The sequence below is a fragment of the Euleptes europaea genome, chromosome 19, assembly GCF_029931775.1.
Source record: "Euleptes europaea isolate rEulEur1 chromosome 19, rEulEur1.hap1, whole genome shotgun sequence".
Lineage (NCBI taxonomy): Eukaryota > Metazoa > Chordata > Lepidosauria > Squamata > Sphaerodactylidae > Euleptes > Euleptes europaea.
In genome coordinates, this window is record NC_079330.1 from 27,606,357 (window position 1) to 27,627,518 (window position 21,162).

Genomic DNA, 21,162 nt, shown 5'->3' on the forward strand with positions numbered 1-21,162 from the left:
TTGGCTCCATAACTTTCAGTAAGTCACATTAAGAACAGTAGCAGAAAGCTCCTCATGAAAGGACACTGCAGCATCTCTCAGTCCAGCCACCCATGAACCAAGCCCTGCCTCAGGGAAAAACTGTCTTGGCTACCAGCACCTTCTCCTTGATGAACATCTTGGAATAGTGGGAGACTGACAGGTCTTTCTTGCCCCTTTTTTCTTGACTTCAGATCAGCCCCCAGATAACAGGTCCTTGTAAATGTGGTTAGGTCCCATTTGGCCAGACCCCAAACTTCCTTGCTCCCTTTTTCTTTCACCCTTCTGGTCTGGGATTCTCAAGCAGGGGCCTCCTAGGGTGTAAGGCATACAGACACAACCTTACAATTCTGCATTGTGACTTTGTGCTGACATGGACTGATTATAAAGAGCTCCCTGTGGTCCTCTCTCTCTGCCAGGTAAGAGCATCTGCGGGGAGAGGCTGCCTGAAGCTGGACTGGCACACACTAGCCTGTCTCCTTTGGAGGTGGCACAACACAGCCCAGGGGCTGTTTCCGGTAACATCTTGTGCGCACATCCCCTTTTTTCTTTCCCTTTATGCACTGAGAACCTTCCCGTACTGCTTTTCTGAACCTGCTCGGTTGCGAGGGCTGCCACAATAACCCATGTCCTGTGTGCCTCTTGTGTGCCATGTCCTAGAACCCCCGGCTACAGAAGTAGTTTGGGGGGACGGAAGATGGACGGAAGATAGGAGTCTCTCCCCGCCCCATTGTTAAATGGCATGCATCGACGCTAATATAGGTGGCCTACCGGCGAGTCGTAAACCACTTACGAGCTAATGAGATGCCTCTGTATTCTGCCCCCCCTCCACTTTTGGCCAGTTGGGAACACTTGTTGCCAAACTCTGTACCGCTGTGCATTGCACTTCAGCTGCTAAAGATGTGAGCCTGTGCTGAATTGGCTGTTACCTTAATTAAGCATGAATTGCTGTATAAATGTTGTGTGTCCTGACGTCTACTGAATGTTGTACTGAACAAAGTTTATTAAGTGATGTTTAAAGTGCTGTAAAAATTCATAGTTTAAGACGAGTTGTCTGTGCTGTTTTTAATTAATAAAATGAACCTGGAACTGACTCTGCTTGTGCAATTCAATAGTCAAACATCTGGCCCAGAGGGAAGGTGTCCTTGTGTTAAAGGATTGTATGCCGTGCCAGGCCTGCTTCAGTGGGGGTGGAACTTGCAGCCATCTTCCCTGTGTGCTGATCCCTGTTCTCTCCTTGCTGTCTTCCTCTCTATTGTGTTTGAGGGGGCCACTTTCTCATGTAGTTCGTACCAGCCTGCACAGTTCTTGGACCCAGCAGTGGCAAGAGCAAGCAGCTTTTGGTTTCTGTTTAGAAGAGGAGGAAGAGTTGGTTTTTATATGCCGACTTGCTCTACCACTTAAGGGAGACTCAAACCGGCCTACAATCACCTTCCCTTCCCCTCCCCACAACAGACACCCTGTGAGGTAGGTGGGGCTGAGCGAGCTCTTAAAAGAACTGTAACTTGCCCAAGGTCACCCAGCTGGCTTCGTGTGTAGGAGTGAGGAAACCAACCTGGTTCACCAGATTAGCCTCCGGCGCTCATGGGGAGGAGTGGGGACTCAAATCCGGCTCTTCAGATCAGAGGCCACCCCTCCAAACCACCATTCTTAACCACTATACCATGCTGTGTAGTTATGTTTGCCTTCAAGTAAACACACCAGTTATGTTTGCCTTCAAGTAAATACACCAATTAGATTAACAGTTGCTGTTTTATTAAGATACTGGTAGAAGTTGAACATAGTCCTTACCTTTTTGTGAACAGCTTTAATAAATAAAATATGGCTAATACATCATTCTAACTGAACTTGTGAGCTACAGGAAAAAGTGTCCCGATAGGTCTTAGCACAGTAGTATTAAGTCACTTCTGTATTAAACTGACCCACTTCATTAATTTCATGATATAGTATAAGTTATCTTTCACAACAGAAGCCCAATAATACACTTGGCATTTTAACATTTTAGTAATAAGCTGAATCTCTGGTTTCCTGCTGCACCGAGCTAGTCTTGTTTGATGCTTCCTTATTTCTAGAAGAAGAAGAAAATGCAGCAGCCAAGGGGCTAAGTAAAACTTGTTAGGTGTTTATTACTCAGCTGAATCTTCCTTGGGCTGTATTTGCATGACACTTCAGGGTTAATACTGCTAGTTGCAGAAACTTTTTAGTGTGAAATAAGAATAAAAATCAATTTGTTATTTGGGTTCCTTGAAGATGTAGGTTGCACATGACAGACAGGGGCAGGATTTTTGAGCTGCTAAGTGCAGAGAGGCTTAAGTCACAGACACAGCCAAAAACTCTGGCATCCTGTCTCTGGTCTGCCTTTACAAATGAGCTAGTTCTTTGGGGAGAAGGTGCTCAGCTTCAAAAGGGCTACTTGGGAGTACAGCTCTCACATTATGTAATGCTGAACTTCCTCTGCATAGTTTTTCTGGCTTAACAGAACGTTCCAGGACTACAGCTCTATCTGGCAGTGGAATACGTAAACACAAGGGGGGGGGGCTAGTGCTTTCCTGGTAGATTGAAGGTTTTGCAGGCAAGCCCCAATGGAGAAGACAACACTTAATGTGTGTCCTATTTTTCTCCCATCTTGCCATTTTGAGCCAGGAGCTGTGAGTACCAGAGTACCAGGCATCTTTCCTCCGTTGTTCTGTTGTACAACTGGGAAGTTGTTTAGTAAGGGAGCTGCAGAACTGTGCTCCAGCTTACATGAAAGGACAGAAGGAGAACAATGCCTGAACTGGAGAGACCATGGATGGGGAAGAGGGAAATAATATGCCTCGAAGGGTTGTAAACTTACAAGGACAATTGATGGCACTTCTAAGTATAAATATTTCAGTGCAACTGGACTAGATCAATGGCTTCCTGCTCTGCTACTGCTCCTTTTCCTGCCATAGGAGATACTCAGAATTGGTACATCGTGGGGACCGCAGGAATCCCCTCAAAACTCACAGTGAATAAACTCAAGCAGATTTTGAACAGCCATGAGTCTCCTGCCATCATACACTATTTAATCTTGTTTGCTCTACCACCTTCCTACCCAACTTGATAATCTAATGTGGGTTGTGTAAACTCCAGGGATTCTTCAGCTCTTTCTTGGAAAGGTTCTTGTTACGCAAATGTCACCACTACTAAAATACAGAGATTTACAAAACACTTCAGACAACTAACATTAACAATAAATACAATTAGATACCTATATTTTTGTACATTATCACCAGCTAGAGGATCAAAGTACAAGATACAGAACAGTGAGATACCATTTTTAATTAAAAAGAGGAAGGGGACTTATTGCTTACGTCAGCAAGCAGCAAATAAGGGCACAGGAGTTTGAACTGAAGAGAACTACTTCCTATCACTAGTGGCATTAAGAGAAAAACACAGTCACAAAGCACTGCTTATTTTTTTTGCCTAGTGTGTAGAGTTGAGCAGCATATATTGGACCAACAACTAATTGAAAGTACATATTCTACCATGGTTAAAGGATTTTTATTCACAAATGGCTCCTACGTACTCTGCCACTATGTAATGAAGGAATGAACACTTGCTGTTTGTAACTATCTTGTACCAGGCCACGCTAAGAATGGATGGCAGCTTCCCTCTGGGAGGGATCAAAAGGATGAGCAGCAGATAACCCATGTATGAATCCACAGAGATTTGGGGGGGGTCACTTTTTGCTTAACACAAATGCATACTTTGAGGCTACGATTTCTCAATTATGCCTGCATTGAGAGGTCTGACAGCTGCAACATTTTTTGAATTTTTGATGCACCTTTTGTAGAAAAGAGAGCTAAATGCAATTGTATGAAGACGTGTCAGGTAGCAGAGACTCGAATCATAGCTTCTCTAATGTGAAGTGTTTTAAAGGCGGCGGCAGCAATCCCCTGCACAGGTTGCTCTTCTACCACTCCTCCAACATCCTTGATTTGTAACACAGGGCACCTAAGGCTCACAGAGGAGGACAAATGGAACATTCAGTAGGCCCAAGACAAAAGACAGCTGAGACCTTCAACTTGCTTTAAAGCTTTCCTCTACAGTTTCATTAAGTCACTTCAAGAAGCTGACCAACAAAACACTGCAACTGTCATCATTAGGATAGTCCTCTGGACTGGCTGCATTTCTAGTCTGTAGGCAAATTGTTGGTGTTAATGCAGTTGCACTAATGGCAACATGGACTAGTTAATAATACTGTCAGACTCAGTCTACAGCACCCTCCTTGGGATTTATATAAAATATTCAGTGCGGTGTAAATTAAATACCTCACATTGGGATCATTCTATCAAATGTTAGTGCAAGAGGCCATTTTTACACTATTGTCTTGGGTTTATTTGTGCATTCTTAAGTTGGACATTTAGTGCTAAAATTACTGCATTTCCCCCCTTTGGTTAGTGCTTTTGCCCATTAGGATGAAGGACAAGGAGGCTATCCACCCTACAACTGATTGTAGACTCCTAATGAATCATTCAGCTGCTGCAACAGCAGGTTGCCTTAACTATCTCCTTACTCCCAAGCACATTGTGGCATTGCTAGGAGCTTCACTCCATACTCTACTCTCCCCTAAAAAACACCAAGAAATGCACCAACAGCTGAGCCAAAGACGACACCAGCATTTCTACGGTCTCCTGCTAGTTTCCTTTAGATGCCCTGGAGTGAACTGGGAAACCTAGATCTGACTTTTGGTTCCACACGTTCATGGACAAGCATGTTTGTGTCTGGACTAGCTCAAGATTGGTTTGACACCTGAGATTAAAAAAAGATTAGAGAGAAGGTATAATTGGAAAACACGATACTATTAGATGAACGTTATTTAACATTACTTTTTAGTTTAAAAGTAATAAGACACTAAGCACCAAAAAAATCCCCCCAGGCTACTGAAATGTCAATAAAATTTTGACTCCAGCTGTAGAAAATAGTTACTTAAAACCAGAATGTTGAGTAAGCCTTCATTTTTAATATTATAGGGTGGGGGGGAATCACTAAAGTTTGAATTCATACCTCGATCTGAGTCTTCTTAGTTATTTAACAGAGGCTGGGCAGGAATGTAGTGCTAGAATATCTATGAAACCCCCCCATATGGCTTTTAAAAACATACCTGCAAAACATTTCGCTATCTATACATTTTGCTCTGTTAACCTCAAACCCCAAAGAAAACCCTTTGCAACCCAGACTAGTTAAGTCTTCCTGCCCACTCCCCCAACACACCTATAAAAACTGTCAGGTTTAAAACAGGAACTTTCGGAAAATAATGCTCTGCAGACTCTTCTCGAACAAGTTTTACCTTTCTTTTTCTTTTGCTCTCTTACAAGTAGTACTTTCCTATCTAGTCTGGGTGAGCCAATGACAGTACCTAGTTCCCATGAGAAAATGAAGCTTTAGATACGTGTATGTCTGTGACATTGCTTAGAGAGAGGGAAAGGGGGGGGGAGAGAGAGAGAGAGACTGGCACGCCAGCTGCTATTTTTTGAGATGGAAACACTTTTAATCCTAGATCTATTTACATGAGTGGAGCATTCCACAACAATAATTCTGAAGCGCCCACTCTTTTCTTTTAAATTCTCATTCTGTGAATGTCTAACCTAACTATTTAAAGAGGACGGGAACACAAAGGAACACGTTATTTTTTACAGCTCCAGAGAAGCCCAGGATCTGGTATACAGTAGCTCAGGAGAAGCCCCTCATCGTGACTCTGGTAACAGCTAGAGAAGCCTTGCCAGAAACGGCTCCTTAGTGACTTATTTCTGCGGCCATTCACACTGCTAGGTGAGTGCAAAGCAAAGCACTCCTGGGGGGAAAGTGGCCTGTGCTCAAAGAGAAGCGTGTGGAGCTTTGGCTTGAGTCTGGCTAGACGCTGCCACCGCTTGGTGTCACAGAGGCGGAAATGAGAGAAAATGGAGGCTCTTCCGGCCCAAGATTTGAACTGCTCACCCTCCAGCCTCACACAGATGGGAGTCTCGCTCACCATGTTGTACTCGAGTGGGCTCGTAGACCCAAAACTAAGGAAAGAGATCTGCCCCGGGAGACTGCTGGGTCCACTTGTAGGAGGTGCAGCATCAGGCAGCGTCTCGTTCTCTGCTGATAAACCATTAGCCAAGGTTGCTCTCTTTGGTACACCAGCATTAAACTCTTGATCTGGGGACAGGCGTTTGGCACTCTGAAGTTTGCTAGCTTCTGTTTTCCTCAAGTCTATATACCCTTGGTCTTCCAACAAGTCAATTCTGGAACCTGTACTCAAGGTCGTTCTGTCCGTGAAAGAATCCACTCTCCCATCATACCCTAGGTCTGCAGGGGCCGAGACCTGGTGCTGAGGCCACTGCCTCTTGCAGTCGCCATGGTTTTCTTTGTCGTCGCCATTATCCTCCTGCCCACCTTGGAACGAGTTTTCTGTCCATTCTGACTCCTCGCTAACACTTACTGCTGTGCTCATGTCCCTGAGAAAAACCACGATGACAGTGATATTGTCGCTGGAGCCAGCGTCTCGAGCTGAAGCCACCAACTTATGTGCCACCATGCTGCTGTCACCATTGTTCTCCTTCAGGTGGTCAGCCACCACCTTCACTGCTTCGTCCGGGTTCATGGTGTCATAGAAACCATCACAGGCTAGAATGAGGTAGTCTTCAGATCCGTCCAGAACCACGGAAGTAGAATCTGCTTCCCCACAGATATATGGCTTATGTTCTGCATCACCTGGAGCAGTTGGATAAAGCACATTCGGGGAAAGTTTATGCTTCGGGCAAACATGAGAATCAGTGACCTTTCTTTAAGGTAATGGGACTGCTGGAATACAGTATGTTTATAAACAAGGACAAGTGTGTCTGAGAGGAGGGATAAGAACACACATCATCACAAGCTCTCTCATGCAAGTCTCAATATCCTCAGCTTTCCATTAAAATCATTCCCAGCTCTTATGAAAATGTACTGGCAGAGGTGGTAGGGAAACAAGTTTTAGAGCCCTACTCAAAACTGTTTGAGGCCCCCAAAGCTTTTAACTTTACCTTAGAGTTTGCTCAGTGCAATCCTAAACAGAGTTACACCCTTTTAAGGTCAGTCTTAGAAGGAGGTAACCCTGTCTAGGATTGCAGAGTTAGTGACCAGCTTGCAATTTTGAACCTTCTGGGGTTCAGGCCCCCAAGCTTCTTGAACTCAAGAGGCCCACAGCTAGATTTGTACTGTGCTGGAAATGCAAGAAGCAAAATGCACATTGCAGGGAACTAAACCAGCAAGTCAGGCTGTTTATAAATGGAGGGGATGCTGGGGTTGTCGACAGAAAACACATGAAAAAGCATACTTTATGTGGAGATAGACCATGATGGGTAGCTGCGTTATTCTGTCAATAGCAGTAGAAAGAGCAAGAATCCAGTAGCGCCTTAGAGACTAACAAAATTTCTGGCAGGGTATGAACTTTCGTGAGCCACAGCTCACTTCTACACATGCTTTATGTGGATGCAGGATGCACAATCTGCTGGCAAATGAGATTTGCTTCAGCAGCAATCAAAGCATCAGATCTCTCCAAAGCTCCAGCTTCCCAAATTCTGGGCTGCTGCTGTAGTTCATAAAACCAAGTGATCAATTCTGAAGAAAAGCTAGTATCAATTCCAAGCAACTCTGCCTAACTCACAACAAGAAGCCTTCCATGCTTCATGCTCTGGTCACAGTCAGCCACTGCAGAGTGTAGTAGAGGGCCCTGCCCACTGAAACTATTGGCAAAGAGCCTCTGCTGTCCTTTAAAGCCCCAGATCCATGAGAAGAACAAAACTCTCACATTTCAACTTAATGAACACCTCACCTACCTGTTACAATTAATGGGATCTCAGTACCTTACCACACAGAATGGGTGTTTTCAGGGAGTCTTTCAGCACAAAATGTCTTGCCTGATTGGTCCCAGCCAATTAGACTCCACGTATGACCAACTGAAATTTAAACTGACAAGGAAGAGGGGAAAGGGAAGGGAAAATAACATGGGCTAGAGGTCAAGATTTCAATTTCCTACCAATAGCTCTGGAGACAGACAGACTCCCATTGACTCGCCAAGCCCCGAACCAGACCACGCAGCCTCCAAGGGCCTCAATGCGTTTCTTCTCATCCTAAACCACAAGGTAACACAAAAGTTGATCAGAGACCTTGATGCTACTGGAATGACCTCCTAAAGATTTTGATGTTCTCAGATGTTGGGGGGCCCTGGGCAATATGCCCTCTAGTTGCCCGATGCTAAGCAAAACCTCCTCTCCATCTGTTCCCACCATACATGTACATATGCAGACACACTCTACCAGCTGATTGGAGCTGGGAGGACCAATGGGAACCAGAGAGGGCTGCTGCTCCACTCCTTTTTCCAGACATCCCTCTCAGTAAGAAGTGAGAGATCTGTGCTCCCGCATAGCCTCTGTGGCCATCTTCCACCTATGGATCCTCTGCCAACCCATGGGTCTTGGTAACTGCCCAGTCACAATGACCCCCAGTGCAATCTCTGCTCCCTGGCATGAAGAAACTTATTGTACCAATAATTTATCCCCACAAGGGATTTCCTCCCAAAATAACAATTGGTTTGCCTATACTAGCAACTACAGGGGCTAATGTGTATCTAGTGCCTGACTAACAGTCTTGTCAAAAATGCAAAGGGAATGCTGTGAGGATAGCAATAACTTTCTTTTCTGTATGCTCTGCAGTGCAAACCATTCTCACCTCTCGATCTGGCTTGTGTGGCTTCATCAGTTCCACAGCCTGACCCTTTCTCACAAGCATCACTTGGGAGTCACCCAGCCATGCTACATACAACATGTTCCCTCGGATGAACGTCACTACACCAGTGGTTCCACACCGTAGGCTCTGGGGAGAAAATGTAGCCCTAGTCTTATTACAGGTCAAAAGTAACAGATCAGACATTTCAGGCATGAGTTATCGAACATGTGGTCATCTCAGTTTTCAGGATGGTGAAGCAACTGTTCTTGTTTGTGAGATTAATTTATTCCTATCGATATATTTAATTCTCAGTGTTGCCCTATCTTTGGTTACTTAAATCTGGGGATCTTTCTGCAAACCTGAGAAAGATCCCCAGGTTTGCAGAAAAATCTGAAATCTAAAAAAATAATAACTGTGGGTGGGGGTTTAAAACCTCCCAAAATGATTAAAAAAGTCTGTAACTTTAAGAGACAGATGGCCTCAGTAGCCAGTGCTAGGCAACTACTACAGTATTCAAGGCTTGGTATGTAGCAGGAAAAGGCAGGGGGATGGGGAAGTCTCCCTTTCTAAGGCTGTTTCAGCATTTGAGGGAGGACTCATTGGGGCCTTGATACCAGGTGACTTGATACCACACAACTAGTGTAATATACCCAGGCCTGGCTGCTTATTACTGTTCAAAAGCAGTCATCCCATGAAAGCCAGTGTAGTGGTCAGAGTTTCAGACTAGGATCTGGGAGACCAAGGTTTGAATCCCCACTCTGTTTTATGCCAGTCACACAGAGTCAGCCTAATCTACCTCACAGGGTTGTTGTAAGGATAAGATGGAGGAAAGAAGAATGATGTAAACTGCTTTGTGTCCCCAATGTAGAGAAATGTGGTTAATAAATGAAGTTAATAAATGAAGTTAATAAATAATAAATGTAAGTGAAGATGTGGGGCAGTTAAAAGATAGATTGGTTGGTGCATGTGAAGTAGAGAAGAAAGCAAAGTGCCAGGAGAAGAGAAAGAGGAAAGAATGTAGGGAAAGGGATACAGGGGGAAAGGAGGTGCCCAACGCAAGTCCTCCTGGGTTGCACACTGTGCAACTGGCCCTGGCCCTGTGGCTGGCACAATGCCTGGCCCAGCAGCCACAGGGAGGTAATGAGGGAAAGCTGAAGACGGGCACAGATAAAGGTAGGTGGGCTGGTACATGGAACGGAGAGAAGGAAGCAGGAAAAGAAGAGGGGCTATGGGGCTTTGAGGGAAGAAACAGAGGAAATAGTGGAGAAGAGAGAAAATGAGATGCCCTCACAAGTCCTTGCAGGTCCCCCAGTTGTCCAATCTATTCTTGAAGCCAATGAGAATAACAAGGAAAGAGCATAATGCATTGGAAGCACAATCTGCAGCAGAACTCCCATTTTAATTTTCAAACTTCAGCCCTCTCCAGCTCCCAATTCACCTCTCTGGCTGCCTTCTGCACAAAGCGCTCGTCTGTCACTCGGAAAGCCTTGCACAGTGCCTCTGCGGGGTCACGCTGGAACATTTCCTGGTGCACCAGATTTACATGTAGGTGGATGGAAGCATAGATGGCGGCATCCACCCCTCCGTGGCCATCAAATACTGCAAAATAGGCCTGCTCCTCTTGATCCTGCCAAGAGAAGCCCATTGAAATGATGAAGCTATAGGAGTGAGTGACTCAAGTAGGCAACTTTAGACATTTGTATAAAAGTGTTTAATGCTGGGGCCTGAAGCTACACTTGATAGACAACTAGCTAACAGAAAAGCCTTAACAAAGGAGACATCTGTGGTACTGGGGATTCAAGAATGAATAAATGGCTGTAAGAGGGTTGCTGGATAAGTAGTTTCTCCGACTACCTATTTTACTGTTATTCTCCAGCCACATCTGTTTATTAGGCTTTTATGCAGGTCCAGAAAGTGCTATATCTCAGAGAATATCCTGGGAACTCCTGTCTCAAAGGTCACTTGACCTATCTGGGCTGGCCACTGGCAGTTCTCCCTTCCTCTAAGCAGGCACTTTACCTCAAGGTTGAAAAGTGTGTTGAAGTCAGGGATGCAGACATGTTTGTCCTCCATCTTGCGACGCATGTTTTTAATGGCGTGAATGGACGTTTCATAATAACGATGAGGTTTCCTTGGTAGGGGAAAGTCCTTCACCCAGCTGCTGCAGACATCATGGAGCTTGCTGAACACTGTGCGGGCCAACTTCATTGTTTCCACTTCTGTAACAGTACAGAAACCAATATGTGACAAAATCCTTGCTAGGAATGAAGACTTCTGGTCTATGTGGAAAGAGGGAGCAAAGACTGTTGACCAGGTACTTCGAAGACTTTTTGTCAGTTTATATTATTTTATCAAAACTTTCAAGTATAAAATGCTGTGTACTACCATTGAGGCCAATTGAGTCTGAACCTGTATCTACCCCCCACCCCCCACCCTCATACACCGTGTTCACCTTGTGAAAGAACCCTTCATGCAACTAGAAGGAGGCCCCTAGTAGCACCCTGGATTCATCAGATAAAAGCTAACTTAAAAGACGATATGCAGTCAGTATTATTTATCATGGGGAAGGCACTGGCAAACCACCCCATAAACAAAGTCTGCCAAGTAAACGTTGGGATGTGACGTCACCCCATGGGTCAGGAATGACCAGGTGCTTGCACGGGGGAACTTTACCTTTTTATTATTTATCTGCCCATAGTAATGGACAGAGACAACCAGGGCAAGATCTATTACGGGGGTGAAGGGAAAATGGCAAGTGCACATCTTGATGGACTGCTTAGAATGTCCTCAGCCCCAAACACCATTCTATTTCTAGCTGCTCAGCAGTGGAAAATATGATGAATAACCACAAGGCAAAGAGAGTCCTATTGTTCATTTATTTATTTTTAAAAAACGAATTCCACCTCCTGTTTTAATTAGCCACAGCACCATGATTTTGAAGTCTGGAATTAATAATAAGTCTCTTGATCAGTGGGGAGCAACTGGCTGGAAAATTTGTCTGGTAAGACAGAACTTCAGCACTCTGGAGTTTACCATCTTGATGCAAATGATGTTAATTATGGGACAAAGAATACATATGTTCTGGTAAACTCTCTAATCTGGCACATTTCTAACATGGTCCCCAGTTGTTGGCAGGTTAGTTCTTTCCAGAGGTCCTGACTTTCTCATGCAGTCTCAACATAGCTTCTTGTTAGGCAGTGGTGGCCATTTTGATACCAAAAAGTTATCAGAGCAACCACATGTTGATTTCTATGTTCATATATCTTCACTCCTTCAAGGAACTCAGGGTGGCACAACCCCTCCCAAAGTTATCCTCAACAACTCTGTGGGGTTGGTTAGGGTAAGAAGTGGTGATTGCTGAAAGGGGATTTGTCCAAGTCTTTCTGCCACAGTGTAGCAGTGGTTCCCAAAGTGGGCAGTACCACCCCCTGGGGGTGATGGGTTTACCTAGGGGGGCATTAAGAGGCAAGGGGGCACAGGTGGGCCCCTTCAACTGTGTTGTTCACTAATTTACAATAGATCAAGCTATGGCACCATGCTGGCAAATTTGGTGGAAACGATTAGAATTTTTTTTTTTCAGACTTTGAAGAGCTAGTACCATTGGATCATGTTCATCAGTTTTGGTGAATACATTTCAACTAAAAGGTTTTAATTTGATTTTAAATAGATGTGCAAGTAATTGTTACTGTTTTGAAATTTTATTGTTCTTATCTTCTTTAGTCCGTCATGCAAACCCCTATTTTGAATAATGTTTTTTACAGGATAGGGTAGGGGGCGCTGAGGTAGAGTTTGTGGGAACCAAAGGGGTGGTGGCCCAAAAAGTTTGGGAACTACTGTGCTACACCATACTGGCTCGCTAACACCTCTACCCGATGCAATCACCGCTCGTAAAACTGTGAAGCAACACAGATTGGGAAGACCCTTCTAGTCAGAAATTTGTTTTCTTTGCCACTCTTTCCAGCAGATGACAGGCACTGGCTTACTTCAGCATTGTACATTTGGGGAAATCTCTCCAAGTAACAGTGATGAAAGGTGCCCATTTGCTGTGCTGATATTAAACGCACACACACCCTCCTGGACAGCGCGCGCACGCACGCACACACACACTCTGCTGGCATCATCAATAATTACAGCTTCTGGTTTTTGTTTTTTAGAAAAAGCCCTCAGCCTACCCACCCCTGCACAACTGTAAATTACTCATCAATCGTTAATACTGTGCTGCAGAGCGAGGGCTGAGTCAGCTGTCACCCAGGCTATGTCGTGCCCCATTTCATCTTCCCCCGGCTGCCAGACAGCCCTCGGTGCTGCAAGGGAGGCTTAATTTCATCAGTTTGCAGGCAAGAGACCCGGCCCAGCCATTTTACTTCACAATGGAGGTCGCTAGCAGATGACTGCTTGCGAAAGCGGGGAAGGGGACAACACAAACTCGCAGTCCCATTTCTAAGGGTGGATTTACACATTGTCTTCATGCGCCACGAATGAAAGCTGCAGTCCTCCAGGACCCCCTGGAGGACTCAGGAAGCTGATCTACGTGCCCACAATGACCTTTTGGGACTTGATACTTTGCTGGAGGAGGCCCGGTTGGCATAAGAGGACTTTGCTCTCCTAACCCGGTTGTTGGCTGAGCTTACGCTCTGCGGGACGCAACAGGAGTCGGCGGCCCCTATCCAGGGGCCTGAGTTCTGTTTTCCAATGGTGGGGGCTTTGGTGAGAGAGGTTCCGCAAACTGTTCTGGATCCCACCCTATGCCGCCGGGAAGCACAGAACGCTGCCGCCAGGACAGTCCTGGTTCTTGTGGATTTCACGCCGGCCACGGCAACGGCGGCCGACATCGAGAAGATACTAACTCCTGAATTCGGTCCTGCCTCTGCGGGTCTGGCTCAACAGGTCCAACTGCTGTTGGGCCAGCACAAGGAAATCCAAATACTCTTGGAGCAGGCGGCCGTACCAATTGTGACGGCTGCCGCCGCAGCCAAACACGAGGCGGTCCGCGCACTCACTGACCAGAGGTGGGCGGAGGAGCAACTGTTGGCGGATGCGGATGCCGCTCGGGCGCGGGCGACGGCAGTAACTGGAATGCGTTCAAAAGTTTGCGGGGAATTGCACTGGTCTCTCCCCTCGTTGTCTTTGGGCTCCCCGGAACCTGGCCTGCCCCGGGAAGTAGTGCGCAGGCAGCGGCTCACCTTTGCTCCTGACGTCCCAGAATATGAGGAGGAGGAGGACTTGTATGCAGAGGAGGGCGACTGGAATACAAACTACTAAGCCAGCCAAGCCCGACGGATCGGGGGGGCTGAGGAGATCAATGCTTTAACGTTTCAAAACCGAGAGCTTTTGGATCATATGGCCCGTATGCAGGACCAAATGGACGTGTTGATGCGTGAATATGGTCGCCTGCAGCGAGCTCAAGTGGCACCTGCGCAGGCACCGGTCCCAGGCCAGCAACCCCCTGGCCAGCAGCCTCCGGCGCAGCCAGCACCACAGCAACCTCCGGTACAAGCGCCGCTGGGGCAGCCGGGACAACAACCCCCCGGCCAGCAGCCTCCGGCGCAGCCAGCACCACAGCAACCTCCGGTACAAGCGCCATCGGGGCAGCCGGGACAACAACCCCCCGGCCAGCAGCCTCCGGCGCAGCCGGCTCCAGGACAGCCTCCGGCACCTCCACCAGTGGGACAGGTGGTGCAGTGGAAGCAACCCCGATTGCGTGTGACATTTGATGGCTCCACGGATGCATTGCCCTGTTTTCTTCACCAAGTGGACAGTTACATGAGAGAAAACAGAGTTACCTGTAACTGGTGTTCATTGAAGTCTTCGTGCAGACACACATATGGGACTGCGCAGGCCAGCCTCTCGGTGGAAGATTTCTCTAGCCTCCTAGAAACAGAGGGGGTGCCCCTCCCCTCCTTTGCGAGCGCGGCGGTTCCTTCCCGCCCAAACCACCACGTGATCCGATGGGAGGGGCACCCCCTCCTCCCTCAGTTCTTGTGCGCCACCATGTACTCCTGAAGTAAAAGAAAAACAATAGTGAGCCACAGCGGGGAGGGAGGGAGGGATGTGTGTCTGCACAAAGACTTCAATGAACACCAGTTACAGGTAACTCTGTTTTCATTGTCAGTCCTTCGTGCAGCCCCACATATGGGATTTTAGCGAGCTATTCACGATACTGGAGGTGGGAGGCGCACTATTGGAATAGCAACTGCAGCACTGCCTTTCCGACATCTGCCTCCCTTCTCGCTTGCAGGTCCAGTGCATAATGGTGGACGAAGGTGTCAGCATCCGACCATACCACTGCTTTGCAGATGTCTAGGAGAGGAACCCTCCTGTGAAAAGCAGCCGATGCACCTGTGGCCCTTGTGGAATGTGCTTTGACGTTCAGCGAACATTCCTCACCCGAAGCTTCATATGCTGATCGGATAGCAGCCACGACCCACCTAGATAACGTCTGGGAAGAAGCAGACTTTCCCTTCTTGGGACCCACATAACAGATAAACAGAGACTTATCAATTCTAAAATGCTTAGTTCTATCTAAATAATAAAGGATAGCTCTCTTAACATCTAGAGTGTGTAAAGTTTTTTCAGCAACGGACGAGGGGTTAGGAAAAAACACAGGTAACGTAATCGACTGTGCCATATGAAACTTAGAAACAACCTTGGGTAAGAATTCCAAACTGGGGTGAAGAACGACCCTTTCCTGGAAAACCTTCAGGAAAGGTGGGTCTGACCTCAAAGCAGCCAATTCACTCACTCATCTGGTTGAAGTAATGGCCACTAAAAAGGTCACTTTCCTGGACAAAAAGGAAACAGGGCACGTACTCATGGGCTCGAAAGGGGGTCTGGTCATCTCCATGAGGACAAACTGGAGAGACCATTGGGGAACCAAGACTGGAAGCGGGGGGAAAACATGTAACAGCCCCGTCATAAACCTCTTTGATAGGGGGTGAGAAAAAACAGTTGACCCCTCAATAGGGTCATGGTAAGCAGATATCGCGGCCAGAAACACCTTCACCGAAGATACCGCTAAGCCCTTATGTGCTAACATAAGTAAAAACTCCAGAATTAACGTTAGAGGGCAGCTAAACGGTAGAGCACCCTTTCTTGAGACCCAATTCTGAAATTGCGTCCACTTCCTAGCATAGGAATCTCTGGTGGAGGGTTTCCTAGTCTGTACCAGGATCTCTTGAACTTCCCTGCTTAAGGTATACCCTGTGCATCGACCAGCCATGCTGTTAGGTGAAGTCTGGGTATGTCTTGATGCCATACACCTGCCCACACCAGAAGATCCGGGGCCTGAGGGAGGGGAATGACATTGGGACCGGCCAGTCTGACTAACTCCGGGTACCAGATTTGTCTGGGCCAACTGGGGGCAATAAGAATACAAAGGGCGTTGTCTGCCACAATCTTGCCCAACACTCTGGGTAACAGCGGGAAGGGGGGGAACATCGGTAACAGAACCGATGGGACCAGCTGATCTGGAATGAGTCTCTCAGGGAGATGTCGTCGTTCCCTGCCAGAGAGCAGAAATGAGTCGCCTTTGTGGATTCTCGGGTTGCGAATAGGTCCACATCCGGGTAACCCCACCTTGTAAATATCGGCACAAGATATTTGTCCTGAATAGACCATTCGTGATTGGTCCCATAATCTCTGCTGAGACTGTCTGCCCATGTATTTGCCACCCCTGCGATATGGATTGCCCTGATGGTGACTCCGTTGGAAATGGCCACATCCCACACTCTGATGGCTTCTTCGCAAAGGGACCTGGAACCAGTGCCCCCTTGTTTGTTGATGTAAAAAACGGTACTCATATTGTCCGACTGGAGGAGTACCCTGCGACCACGGACCACATCTGAAAAAGAGGTAAGGGCCGGACGTACAGTAATTAACTCTAACATATTAATATGGAAGGCGGACTGTGGCCCCGTCCACAACCCCTGAACAGTATGACCCTCACAATGGGCCCCCCAACCATGTAGGGATGCATCAGTGGTTAAGGTCATTTCATGAGACCAGTACCCGAAGGGAATACCACTGAACAGGTGAGCATCAACCAACCACCAATTCAGAGACCTACTTATCACTCGGGGGACCGAAAAATGGTGGAAGGGTGCATGTAACGTAGGCCGGAAAACACCGAGAAACCACAACTGCCAAGGTCTCATGTGGAGCCTAGCATTCAGGACCACTGCTGTGGTAGAGGCCATTAGCCCTAGCAGCCTTTGAATAGACCTGATGGTCTGCCAACGCACCCTCTGAAAGGAATGAACCAATTTCTTGATAGAGGTAGCCTTCTCTACAGGGAGCAAACCAAGGGCCTGGTGGGAGTCCAGGAGCCCTCCAATAAAGGAAGCTCTCTGGGCAGGGATGAGGTGGGATTTCTTCCAATTTATGGTGAGGCCCAACTGCTTACAGGTGGATAAGACCAGTTCGACTTGACCTTCTAGTACCTCAGGAGATGCGGCTACAATCATCCAGTCGTCTAGATAGGAAAAAATAGTGCAACCCAGGGTCCTAAGATGAGCCATCACCACGGCCATAGTCTTAGTGAAGACTCGGGGAGCTGTGGCCAACCCAAAAGGGAGGGCAGTGTACTTGTAGATGTTGGAACCCTTTCTGAACCTCAAGTACCTTCTGTGGCTATAATGGATGGAAATATGGAAATAAGCATCCTTTAAGTCCATAACCACAAACCATGCCTCTTGGGCCAGTAACTCCATAACATTTGGAAGCAACACCATTCGGAAATGTGAAACAAATAAGAATTTATTCAAATCTCTGAGATCCAAAATAGGCCTGCGGCCTCCATCCTTTTTATCTACAAGAAAAAATCTGGAGTAAAAACCCCACTCTTGGGAAGAGGAAGCAACACTCTGAACTGCCCCTTTGGCGAGCAACTCCTCTAACTGAGATGCCACCTCCTCCATTGGATTATCAATGGCTTCGGAATGAGGGCGCAATGGGGGCAAACTTCTAAACTCCAACATGTAACCCATCATAACAATTTTTAGGACCCACTCATCTTGGCAGATAGCCTGCCACTGTGGTAGGTACGGATGCAATCTGTCCAGGAAAAATAGGTCTTCCTCCTGGACTTGTGAGAGTCAGAATTTGCGACCTTGGTGGTGCATATCCTTCTGAGGGGGAGGTGCAGAAGCAGTTTTTATTGCCTCCGAAGGTATTAGGTCTCCTCCCACTCCCTCGGGGTTGGTATTGTTGTCGAGGATACGGTTGCTGCTGTTGTTGCTGCTGCTGCTGTTGTGGAGGCCTATAGTAAGATGGGTAATAATTCTGCCTCCTCTGAGGTTGGAAGTGATCCCTGTTATTAGCAGTAGCGGGGAGGACTCCGTATGACCTGGCGGTTTGTCGGTCCGTCTTCTTCTCCTTTAGGAATTCGTTGGTTGAGGAAGAAAAAAGAGTCTCACCTTCAAAGGGCAAATCCTCAACTCTAGCCCTGGTGTCAATTGGGAGAGCAGTGTTCCTGAGCCACGAGTGTCTTCGCATCGTGATGGCTGATGCTAAGGTATGTGTCGAGGTGTCAGCGGCATGTTTACCTGCTGCAATCTCCTGTAGCGAGACCTTCATGGCTTCAGCTTGTACTTGTTGAATGGCTTTTCTGGGCTCCTCAGGAATGTCATCCAGATGTAAAGATATCTTCTCCCACATAAACAACTGACAGCCACCCAGAATGGTCTGGTAATTGGCTATCCGAAAATTGAGAGCTGCTGAGGAATACACCTTTCTACCCAAGGTATCGAGACATTTACTTTCTTTGTCGGAAGGAGTGGCCTGGTGGCCAATCTTATGCTTTGACTGCATCTCTTCGGTAACAATGGAAGGAGGAGGATGGTTTGTTAAAAATGAGCATGAATCAGGCTTGACCCTATAGGAGTTATCTACCCTCCTCCTAGTAGGAGGGGCAGAGGCAGGCTTAGAAAAAATAGGGACCTGAATATCCTGGCCCTCTAACACAGGAAAAAGCACCATATCAGCAGAGCCAGCATGGAGTCTGCTCAAGATTTTATCCTTTGGCTTGTTATTCACAGCGGTTACGTCAAGATCCAGGGCTGCAGCAATCCTGAGCATTTGGTCTGCCCTAATTCTAGAGTCCTCAGTAAATGGGGTGTTATCATGGTCGCCAGCTATATCATCAGGTGATGATTCAAGAGTGGCATCAGACACTGTATTCATCTCAGAAGTTCCCTCCATAGGGTCATAAGGGTCCAGGGGAGGAACATAGCGCTGGGGCTCAGGCCAAAGGATAGGGGGACCAAGCTGGGCAGGTAGTGCTTGCAGAACAGGCTGGCCAGATATAGCCAAGCTTCTGGCCTTGCAGAACTCAATCCAACTGGGGATGTCAGCAGGGGAGATAAGCATTTGCTGTGGTTGTTGGTAACACTGCCAGTGAAGGTTAGGTGCAGGAGAAACTGAGTGGGATTCAAAACCCTCAGGCGATGGATACAGCAAGTCCTGATCAAACATTGAATGAACAGGCGACCCCACCGACGGAGTTTTAGGAGGGGGGGGGTGTAACAGCCCGTGTTGTTTTAGCAGTGGAGCTTTTCTTTTTCCTATCAGATTTATTCTTGTGCTTCAGTTTCTTAGGGGAGGAAGGCTCCGGTGGGACAGAGGAGCTCTTTCGTTTTCTCCCAGATAATGAGCTTGTGGTAGGAGGCCTCAGGTCTGCAGACATCTGACCCGAGCCCGAGCCAGGTTGAGAAGGGGTTAAGTGAGCTGGAACCGAGCCAGAAGGCGGAGCGTCGGTCGGGGCTGATGCATCCGACTGTGTCGGTCTGTTTGAAACCGAGCGCATGTCAGGAGCTGCAGAGCCCTCCGGCTCCAACATCAGGGCCCGAGCAGCGGCACTTGCAGAGGGAGCCGAGCTTTTCGCTGGGGCCAAGGCTGCGCTCTTTGAAGAGCTAACCGACGCCGCCCCCGATCGATCAGCTGAGGGGAGGGTCGGGGTGGAGCGCGCCGATGCAGTTTGTTTGGCGGCGGCCTCCAAGGATTTTTCCCACAGGGCAGCCTTCAATCGGAATGCTCTGTCCTTCCGTGCTGCGCTGGTGAATTTTTTACAGATAATGCAGCTTTGTATGGCATGCCCCTCTCCCAGGCAGAGGAGGCAAAGTTCATGCTCGTCAGAGCGGGGCATTTTCAAGTCACATCCAGAACACTTTTAAAAGGGAGGTTTAGCTGCCATCACGGCAGTAAGAATAATCCGATCTAGGCCAGATGAACTGCCTCAGACCACGTAAGTATTTTGAGGAAAACTCATGAATAGGAGGTCACTTCTAACACTTCTATACCAAACGGCGGCGAAAAAGGAACTGAGGGAGGAGGGGGTGCCCCCTCCCATCGGATCACGTGGTGGTTTGGGCAGGAAGGAACCGCCACGCTCGCACAGGAGGGGAGGGACACCCCCTCTGATTCTAGGAGGCTAGAGAAATCTTCCACTGAGAGGCTGGCCTGCGCCTGCGCAGTCCCATATGTGGGGCTGCAAGAAGGACTGACAATGAACAAGGGCATACCCTTCCCATGGAAGACAGCCGAGTAAGGTTCGTTTCCTCACTTCTAGCTGGAAAGGCTGCAGAATGGATGGTCCTCCAGTTTGATACCCGGGTCCCCTCCATACGGTTGCTAATGAATTCATGCGAGTGTTGAGAAGATGTTTTGAGGATCCGTTTCAAGGGGAGAAGGCCAAAGCGGCCCTCCTACAACTCCGTCAAGGATCCTCCTCAGTCTGAGAGTTTGTGGATGAGTTCCAAAGACTCACTAATAAAATAGTGGACTGGACTGAAGCCACCTGGGTGCACTACTTCAGAGCAGAATTGAATCCTGAGATTCTAAACTGGGCATACATGCAGCGAGACCCAGCCACCTTGGAAGAGTGGATTTTACTGGCGGAAGAAGTGGAAAGCCGCCGCGAATTTATCTTGCCCGACGGCAGGCCAGGGAGGGGGGAAGCCAGAAAAACCCTCCCAAAGCTGCCGCTCCTCAGGCCCCGCGGAGGCCGGCTCTACCTCCACCAGACCGAGCATTGCGGTTTCAAAGGGGAGCCTGCCTTGTTTGCGGTGCCATGGGTCACTTCGCTGCCACTTGTCCGTCACATCCGGGGCTGCCGAGTCCCACTCCCCAGCCAGATGGGACTCCTTGCAGGAGAGGACATGCCCGGGGGAGAGGCACTGCAGCCGAGCGGAGCATCCCTCCAAGACGAAAAGCCCCCAGGTCTACACGCCGGACAAGTGCCGACGGACCTTTAGCCAGCGGACCCGTCGGGGTCCAGGATTACAATTACTACTCCTGGGGAGAGTAGCCCCGCATCTTCAGAGGAGAGCGACCACTGGAACTCCCCAGCCCTTAACTTGGAGTCTCCCCTCGACCAGCCAAAAAATGGACTGGGTCTGCGGTAGAGGGAGCGATACCGCAGACCTCCGCAGGTGTTCC

The 21,162-nt window shown here is 47.9% G+C and overlaps 1 protein-coding gene across 1 annotated transcript in view; it reads right to left on the reverse strand.

Annotated features, from left to right (window-relative positions):
- Positions 1-5,483: 5,483 nt before the first annotated feature.
- The window catches only part of PPM1E (protein phosphatase, Mg2+/Mn2+ dependent 1E), a 137,013-nt gene continuing 121,334 nt past the window's right edge, over positions 5,484-21,162 (reverse strand). Inside the window, exons 3-7 of the mRNA XM_056865496.1 lie at positions 10,750-10,949; positions 10,169-10,357; positions 8,734-8,877; positions 8,042-8,135; positions 5,484-6,738 (exon numbers count right to left, since the gene is read on the reverse strand). Of these exons, the coding sequence (XP_056721474.1) occupies positions 5,669-6,738; positions 8,042-8,135; positions 8,734-8,877; positions 10,169-10,357; positions 10,750-10,949 (1,697 nt within the window). The 3' untranslated portion in view covers positions 5,484-5,668. The remainder of the gene's footprint in view (positions 6,739-8,041; positions 8,136-8,733; positions 8,878-10,168; positions 10,358-10,749; positions 10,950-21,162) is intronic.